At 47.1% G+C, this 9,275-nt stretch overlaps 1 protein-coding gene across 1 annotated transcript; it reads right to left on the bottom strand.

Annotated features, from left to right (window-relative positions):
• Positions 1-44: 44 nt before the first annotated feature.
• Positions 45-6,958, bottom strand: LOC117799527 (dynein heavy chain 9, axonemal-like; the record flags this gene model as incomplete). Its single annotated transcript, XM_034652014.1, has 3 exons — positions 6,826-6,958; positions 5,035-5,322; positions 45-170 (listed from the first exon to the last, which is right to left on the bottom strand). Coding segments are annotated over exons 1-3 (543 nt in total), but the record flags the coding sequence as incomplete, so codon positions are not given.
• Between the last annotated feature and the right edge of the window lie 2,317 nt (positions 6,959-9,275).

Below are 9,275 nucleotides of genomic sequence, written 5' to 3'. Positions count from 1 at the left end.
AGTTCATCGTTTGTGACTGCTTTGGGGTTGAGGGCAGCCCAGACGGGGCGGCGTTTCATGATCTGATAGGTCTTGTGCAAGGATTTCAGCACCTGAGACTTGCCAGTGCCGGCGCTGCCCACCACGAACACAGAGTGTCGCACGGCCAGGAGCTCCTCCAGCTGAACCACCTGGGGAGACACACAATTCAGCCAGAAGGACCAACGTGTCACTCACTGACATCCCAACTGCTCTTCCGTGCCCCAGGCTGCTATCTGAGGGGAGACCTGATGTCAAGAGAGGAAGGGTTATTCACCTCCAGATGTGAGGGGGGCAATGTACTTATTCATCATTTGGCCACATAATTATTAGTCACCAAGTGCTGGAGAGTGTACCAGGTGAGGGAGATTCAGAGAGGACTCTCCCCGCTCCATGATCTTACAGGCTAATGGGGAAGCACAAGAATTGCTATAATCAAGTTATTTATAAAGTGCTATGGGGACAGATAGGAAGAAACAATTGATTTTGTACAGATAAAGGGAATAAGAGGACTTCGAAGAGGAGGGGGCATTTGAACTGGGGCTTCAGGGGTGAGTTTGCCAAGATGAATAGGGGGATTTGCAAGCAAAGGTATAACAGCACGAAGGCTTGTGGTATGACAGAGCCTGATGTGGTTGACCAGATGGTTCAATGAGTCTGGAGTCTAGGAGTTCCTTGAGGACATGGTAGCAGTGAAGGTCTTATCACTCTTGTCCTGGCTTGCCTCCAGGCTTACCTTTCCACACTTGCAGGAGCACACTTACTGGAACGAAAATCTGATTGTGTCACTGCCATCACTGTGTCCCTTCAGGGCTTCTCCACAGCTTTGGAGAGGACATCCCAAATCCTAAGACTGCCTTACGAGGCCCTTTTGCAGCCTGGCCCAAACCAGCTTCTCCTCTCTTCTCCCCCAGCATGCCCATTCCAGGTAGACAACTGGGGTTCCTTAATAATGTTCTTTCCTGAGTCTACACCTTTTAAGATATGGTGCCTTCTGTCCAGACATTATCCTTTCTCCCGCTTTCTTCCAGCCACACCTACACATGCCTTAGCCTGTAGCAGGTGTCCCATACCTACATCCTAGTACTCATCACCATTGCCACGGCTATTCTTTTCCNCCCAAACCAGCTTCTCCTCTCTTCTCCCCCAGCATGCCCATTCCAGGTAGACAACTGGGGTTCCTTAATAATGTTCTTTCCTGAGTCTACACCTTTTAAGATATGGTGCCTTCTGTCCAGACATTATCCTTTCTCCCGCTTTCTTCCAGCCACACCTACACATGCCTTAGCCTGTAGCAGGTGTCCCATACCTACATCCTAGTACTCATCACCATTGCCACGGCTACTCTTTTCTCTCTTAGATTATCTGCTCTGTGAAGGCAGGCAGGACCGGGTTTCTTATCCTTTCATTCCCATTGTCTAGCAGAGAATCTGGCACATACCAAGCATTGGATAGATATTTGCTGAAAACGTGAAGGGTGGCTGGAAAAGCTGGATGGCCCCTATCATGAAGGCTCTTATACGCCATGGGCTAAGACACTGAACTTTAATGTAGATCAAGTATATTTTTCACTATAAGACCCTTCATGGCTGAGGAGCGTGAATGGATGGGGTAAGGTACTGGAATATGGATGGCGTGGTAGGACAATGCAAACATTTCCCCCCATACATCCTATTTATTCTACATTTTAAAACATGAGAAAAATGAACTTCTCTGTTCTAAAAAAAAATTTAAGTGATACAGGTGTTAAAAACAAAATTTCTAGAACTGTATAACCCAGGGATCAGGAGGAGAGCATGACTGCTAAGCTCAATATAAAGGTAGCTGATGAATATCTGTTTGGGGAACGAGATGATTCCTTTCCACCGTGGCAGGACAACCGACTGAGATACTGAGCTGTGTTTTCCACAGCATCAACTTTTTTCTCTCCTCTATCCTACTCTATTGTGGTTCTTCTGATTTAGAGCCCAAGAGCACCCAAAGCGGAGTCTCAATCCTGGCTCTTGTTTTCGTCCTTCAAGAACTTAACAAAGGGTCTTCCCAGATAAGGACGAGGGAAGCGTTGGGTAGGGTCTGTGGGGACTGATATCTAAGCTAATATATGAATGAAAGGGAGTCAGCAACCTGAAGATCCATGGGAGACATTCCAGGTGGAGTGAATGCGAGTACAAAATTCTCAGGTTCTGGGGCGCCTGTGTGGCTCAGATGGTTAAACGTGTGCCTTCAGCTCAGGTCATGATCCCAGGGTCCTGGGATCGAGCCCTATGTTGGGTTCCCTGCTCAGCGGGGAGCCTGCTTCTCCCTCTCCTTCTGCCTCTCCCCTTCACTCGTGCTTTCTTTCTCTCTCAAATGAATAAATAAAATCTTAAAAAAAAAATCCTCAGGTTCTGGCTGCAAGCTTGGAGGGCTCAAAGAACAGCAAAGAAAGGCAGGGGTTGGGGCACGAGTATAAGATAAGATGAGGTAAGCTTGGGTCAGCTATGTAGGAACTGGTACTTGGAATTTTACTCTAAGTACAACAGGAAGCCTCGGAGGATTTTCAGCATGAAACTGGCCTGAGGGCATTGCATTTAAAAAACGGAGGGGGAGGGAGGGGAGGAGGGAAATGGAGGCAGTGCTCTGGTTACTGAACAGAGACTGTATTATATTCCTCGATTTTTTTTCCCCACGACCAACTACTGACTGCTGCCCTGATCCCGAAAGCCTTAAAATCACTTTCTGGTTCCATCAACTTCTTTTCATTCATTTCAATAGCACTATTGAGATAGAATTCAAGGACCATAAAATTCACCTTTTGAAAGTGTCTGATCCAATGGTTTTGAGTCTATTCACAGAACCGTCCCATCATCACCACTATTAAAACATTGTCTTCAACTCCAGAAGGAAAAACCACACCATGAGTGGTCACTTCCCATCCCGAGTCCTACCTCAGCCCTGGGCCATGCCTCTATTCAATTAGACTCTTCTGGACATGTCCCATAAATAGATTTAGAAAAGTATGCGGTATTTTGTGAATGGTCTCTTTCACTCAAAACGTTTCAAGGCTCATCTGTGCCGTAGCTGGTATCCGCACGTCGTTCCTCCTTATAGCTGAATGAAAGTCCATTGTGTAGGGAGATCTCACGCTGTTTATCCATTTATCAACTGACCAGTGAGTTATTTCTATTCTCTGCCGATTATGAATCCATCAACTTTCGACAGTATCTTGTGCAAGGTAAATACATAAGCATCCCTATCCTTCCCTTTTTCTTTCTTTCTCCTGTCTTCTGCCAGACACGTTATACCTTTACATTGCTATGTTTGATATTTATATTCTGTTCCAGTCTTGTATATAGACCTTCTTTATATTCTGTGATCGTAAAGGTTGAAGACCCATCGCGGCTTACTTTCTTATGGCTGTAGAGATTTTTCCCTACAGAAGAAATTTGTGGCCTGCTATACACTGTGTTCTCGCTGGGCCTAGTGCCATGACTTGAAAGAGGATGTTCTCAGCATCAGCCCAAGGTCAAATGGATACTCCTTCCTTACACTTCATATGTTGATCAATATCAGGTTATGTTTACCTAAAAAAACATTTGGATCATGACTTTTTTCTCTTGGTGTTCTTAATTGCATTCCCTTTTTTCTTTGTTAAAAGAAAAGACATATGCCTCAGGCCCCATAACAGAGAAGTTTAATAAACACCTAAGAACTTTCATCTTCTTGATCTAGTCTTGCTTTGAATGTATCCATTTTTGAGGTCTTTCTGTTGGAGACTGTGGACTTCCTGCCCTAATTTGGATTCACTGCTTTCTAGGTCTGCTGACAGCTAAAACGCTAGGACTTTTTTTCCCCCCCGATTCTTGATTTTTCAAACCTGTGGCGTTTTTATTTTTCATCCTCATTTTTCCCTAGTATGTCCTCAAGTCACTTACCCAAGAGGGTGCATAACCCCGATGTTTATTGTTTATTTACAATAGCCAAATTATGGAAGCAGCCCAAATGCCCACTGATAGATGAGCGTAAAGAAGAAGTGGTGTTGCGTACACAATGGAATATTACTCAGCCATAAAAAGAACGGAATCTTGCCATTTGCAGTGACACGGATGAAGCTAGAGGGTATAAGGCTAAGCGAAGTCAGTCAGAGAAAGACAAATGCCATATGATTTCACTCATATGTGGAACGTAACACGCAAATCAAATGAGCAAAGGTGAAAAAAAGAGAAATAAACCAAGAAACAGACGCTTAGCTATAGATAACACACATGGTCACTAGAAGGGAGGTGGGTGGGCGGATACGGGAAATAGACGATGGGATTGAGGAGCTCACTTGTGATGAGCACAGGGTGATGTATGGAAGTGTTGAATCACTATATTGTACACCCGAAATGTATGCTGTATGGTGGAGGTGTTTCCTATGGTGCCCCCGGGACACTCACCCTCCTGCCTCCCTCTTTGACCATTGTGATTATATAGGGGCACCTGGGTAACCCAGGACCATCCCTCCACCTCAAGGTCAGCTGATTAGCAACTTTAATTCTATCTGTGACCCTGGTCTCCTGTTGCCATGTCACGTAACATAGATTCTGGGGACTGGGATGCGGACATTTTGGGGTGAGGGGAGGGGGGTTTTTTTAATTGTGAGAAAGCTTGCCCTTGATCGCTTCAAAATGTTTACAAGCTCAGAAACATGCCTAAGAACCAACATGGCTCCCATATTCTACCACTACCAGGCCTCTCTAATCCTGTCTGAAGTAATTCACAGGATAAGAACATGTGCTCGAGCGGACCGGGCTGGGACTTAGTCCTCTGTGGGATAGTGAGCTTTCTGATGGACGGGGCGCCATCTTTCCTTTGCGTTCCCCACCACACATTCGGCAGCGTGGGCACCCCAGTAAAGAGCTCCTGAAATGAATTATTCCTAGGTAGATACGTATTTGTGCATCTAAAGCACAAATTAAGGATTAAGGATGACCCATCATTCAAGAAAAGCAGGAAGAGACAAAGAAAGTCTTGGGAGGGAAAACCCCGGTGTACCTTGAGCACAAAGTTGTCCTCAGCCTGGAGCTTCAGGTCCATTACTGCCTTCCGAACCAACGCTTCGAAGTTGAGATCTCTCCTCCGGGGGACATCCAGGGCAGGGAAGAGGTCCCCGATCAGGCCCATGAACACTGGTATGTCATCGGTCACGATCTTGGGGATGTTGAAATCTCGCAAGGAGCGCATCAGGACTTGGTCCTCAGGGCGGTCAGGGTCCCCTCGCTTCAGGGATCCAGCCACCACCAGCACAGACTTGATGGCCCGCAGGCCCCAGTCGTAGTGATCCTGAGGGAAGGTAGCATAGGTCAGGCAGGCGTGCTGGGATGCAGAAAGCCCTATGCCCATGCTGGTGTCTATAAAATTATAGGCAGGTCACTTCTGAGGCCAAGGCGGAGGCTTAGGAAAGAACCGATGACACGGAAGATCATGGTGGTCACAGATCCCAGCTCCTGGTCTAACATTAGTTGCTTTTCCAGCTGTGATAACAAAGCAGACCCAGAGCATACAGGGGGTTGGGGGCCAGGGAAAGCACACAGAACCACTTCCCAACCTGTCTGGCTACTCCTTGCATGTTCAGACAGCGGAAGGGTATCCAGGAGGAAGCCATGTTAGCTCTTAGAGATGGCCTAGGCTGAGCTCACATGCTCTACACTAGGGAGGCCTTCAAATGCTCTGAGAACCGCAGTGAGGACAAATTCCAGTAGCAACAAGCAGAAAGGCAACTGCAAGAGTTTAAATCAAGAGGCAGGGGTGCTGAGATATAAAGCTGAAGGAAGAAAATGAGAAGGATTTGAGAGAGATCCAGAGGGTGGAACGAACATCAGTTCATCCACGATTAGATGGAGGCTGAGGAAAAGAAAATGCCAAGGATGACTCCCAGGGTTCCAGAATTGGCCAGTGAGTAAGTGCGGGTTTTGCGCTCTGAAGCACGGAATGCGGGAGAAGAAGGCTGGGGTGGGGACCAGCAGGAAGATCGGCTTCAGATGCCAAACGAGAGAAGCTTCTCTCACACTCGGGGGGAGCTGTGGTATGGACCGCTGAGTATACAGGTTTAGAGCTCAAAAGAGAGGCTCGGGGTGGCTTTGTGGATGTCTGCGGCTGGCCTGCAAGGTGGTGGGGACCCGGCAGATGATGTGGTGAGCTGGGGCCCAGGGAGAATGGAGAAACAGAAGGGGTTTTAAAAGAAATCCACCTGGGGCAGATTTCACGGGGCTGCGTGCGCCCGTGCTGTGGCAGCAAAGATGGTTCTAGTAAGAGAGGCCTGAAGGGAGGAGAAACTCAACAGGAACAGCCCAAGGAAGCCTGACTGGCTGCCCCTGCCACCAAGAAATTCTCCACCCAAGGCATGAACCTTGGAGGCTCTTGGTCCTGTGTGGGGACCTGCCCCAGGCAGAAGTCACCGTAAGGACAAGTAGCAATGATGTCTATGGGACTCCTTAACGCCTAACTATCTTCCCAACCCTCTCCCCATCCCTTCGGTCGAGACCATTTCCTCCAAGGGAATTTTGTTGGCCACTGAGGTGTTTCTCACAGGACACTGGATCTACGAGGTGTTGCTAAGTAGTCAATGAAAAAAAAAAAGAAGTTTGGGGGCCAAATAAGGTTTTTCACTAATGCTAGGCTAAGAAAATGAACACGAATCCTTATTGAAGAAGTGGTGGGAGCTTTCACTCTTCTATGGGCACACGGACTCTCTGTGAGAAGGCTCTAATGTTTCCCTACTACACTGGCCCAGACCCCGTCTGGAGCTGGCAATCACACTGGGACTCGCCAAGCTAGGCAGTGTACCTGTTTAGAGAGCAGCTCTTTGCACAACTGGTAAAGGGTGATGAACTTTCTGGCTAATGACCGTGCTTCAATGAATCCTTCTGCCACCAGCATGATCTCGCAGATCAGCTCAAAGTCTGGAACGACCATTGCACAAGGCCTGTGAACGGGGAGACCGAGACAGAGGGTCAAGATGGTTTCCCAACCACAGTTGAAGGGGGGTTTGGAAGACAAGCGACATTGGCTGAGATCACGGACAGAGGGATCTGTGAGTATAAATACTTAGCCCTTAGCAAGAGTTTCATCTAAGACTCCCAGTTCAGGGATGAGTTGACCAAGGATAAAAGACATGAACTCTCTTGTCCGAGGTGATGGGTGATGGTAGCAGGCAGGGGCAGAGTTGGGGCTACGGCTGTTCTTGTAACTTGGGGCCAGTGGACCAGACACAAGCACACACTGGCAAAGCTTTAGTAATTGGTAACTTATTAGATTAGTTCCTTCTATAATAGATTAGGGGTTAAGGTTGAGGAACTGGGTCTCTCCCGGGGTCTATAGGAATCTATTCCTCATTTTCAAAACGTGTGCCTCCTCCAAGCCTAGGCACTTAGGGGCTTAGTCTGTGCTTACACGTATACAAAAGTAAAAATGTAATGCTGAGGTCTAGAGTAAATACCCATTAACCCCATCTTGCCACAAAAGGCATATATGAGGGGCACCTGGGTGGCTCAGCTGGTTAAGCAAGTGACTCTTGATTTCGGCTCAGGTCATGATTTTAGCATCATGAGATCGAGCCCTGCATTGGGCTCCATGCTCAGCACAGAGTCTGCTTAGGACTCTCTCTTCCTCTGCCCCTCCCCCTGCTCACATGTTCGCTCTCTCTCTAAAATAAATTTTTAAAAATGGCATATATGAGAATACAGAGGGGAATTTCTGTCTCTCTGTAAGGATTTACTATGGGTTTTTTTTCCCCCTGTAGCTCTGGAAACATTTGATTCTAAAATAACTTATTTTTTAAAATTAATTTATTAAGTATGTAACAGGAGCCTAAGGTTGTTTACATTTAATTGCATTTTCCCTACACCGATATAAAATTGTCAAAAACATACCATTCAAGAACATTTCTCCTTTAAATTATTTTACATTATAGTCAAATTCAAAGGCGCAACTAAACACTTAGATTCCCAAAATTATTTCACAGCCTGAAATAAGGTTAAGTATGCATCCACACAACAGAATGCAATCAGGCCATGGGAAATAATGCTCCAGGAGGAAAACTATTTAGTGCTATGAGAAAATATTAGCTAACGAAGGCAGGATCCTGACTTGTATAGCGTCTTGCCCCAAGTTTGAGAAAGAAATACTCTGCCCGCGGGATATCGGAAGGGAAGATGCCAAAGGGTCATAACTATCTTCGAATGATAGTTTTCAGATGGGGAGAGCGAGAGTTCTGGCGTCAGACTGTCTGGGTTTGAACCCCGTTTCTGTGGCTTGCTACTTGGGCTCCTAGCTAACCCGAGTGACTACGGTTCCTACGGGGCAGTGTGCTGGCCCTGTTTTCTCCCTGTGCAAGGGGGCTACTACCCACCTCGTAGATAGAGCTTTTGTGAAAATGAAGTATAAAAGTAGATGTTTGTATTTATTGTTTTTACACATATTTTTCTCCTCCCCCCCCCAACCCAATTTTCTGGTATAAATGTTCCCTTTAAGTTCAGGGGGGAAATGTAAAGAGTAGTTCTGATCAGGGTGATAGCCCACGTCTGTTATTGCTTGTAAACACGAGGCTCACTTAAGAAATACTTTGTGCAAACAAATAGCCCCGCTTTAGGCAGGCTGGTGATACTCCAACGAGCTCTTGGTTACAGTGGGCACAGGCCTGGGGGGGTGAGGGGATGCCCACACCCCTCCTGTGACACAGGGATCTGCCACTGCTGGAGAGCACGGGGACGGGACTGAGGGGCAGAGTGCACAGGGGAGCTGTCCAGCCATCCCCTGGGCTCCACGTCCCCAACAGGGCAGGGGCTCTGGGTCCCCAGATGAAGCCGACCTCTGTGTCACGACTCCCACGGCCTGTCTTAGGTAGCGGTCCAGCAGGCAGAAAATCAGAAACCACAGGGCATCTTTTGTTGTTGGGCTGACTTCTCCTTCCTGAGACAAAGGCTGGAGACTCCAGCCCCTTCCAGAACACGCGTTTTCATTTTCTCATCACAATAAAGAAGACTTAAAAGCATGGTGATGTCCATCGGTGGCCAAGGAGATATATGAGAGGTGTTCCCGTGCCTCGCTACTGGGAGTGTGATTCGGCATTACTTTGGTTTAGAAAACAATTTGACGGTGTGTATCAAGAGCCTGAAAAATGTGCCCCCCTGTTGACTCAGTGATTCCGCTGCTGGGAAGCTAGCCGAAGAAAATAATCATGCGTAAAGAGAAAAGGACTTATGTACAAAGATGTACATTACAGCATTATGTACGCA

Source organism: Ailuropoda melanoleuca, unplaced genomic scaffold (genome assembly GCF_002007445.2).
Source record: "Ailuropoda melanoleuca isolate Jingjing unplaced genomic scaffold, ASM200744v2 unplaced-scaffold5187, whole genome shotgun sequence".
Taxonomy (NCBI): domain Eukaryota; kingdom Metazoa; phylum Chordata; class Mammalia; order Carnivora; family Ursidae; genus Ailuropoda; species Ailuropoda melanoleuca.
This window is presented reverse-complemented; position numbering and strand designations above follow the sequence as displayed.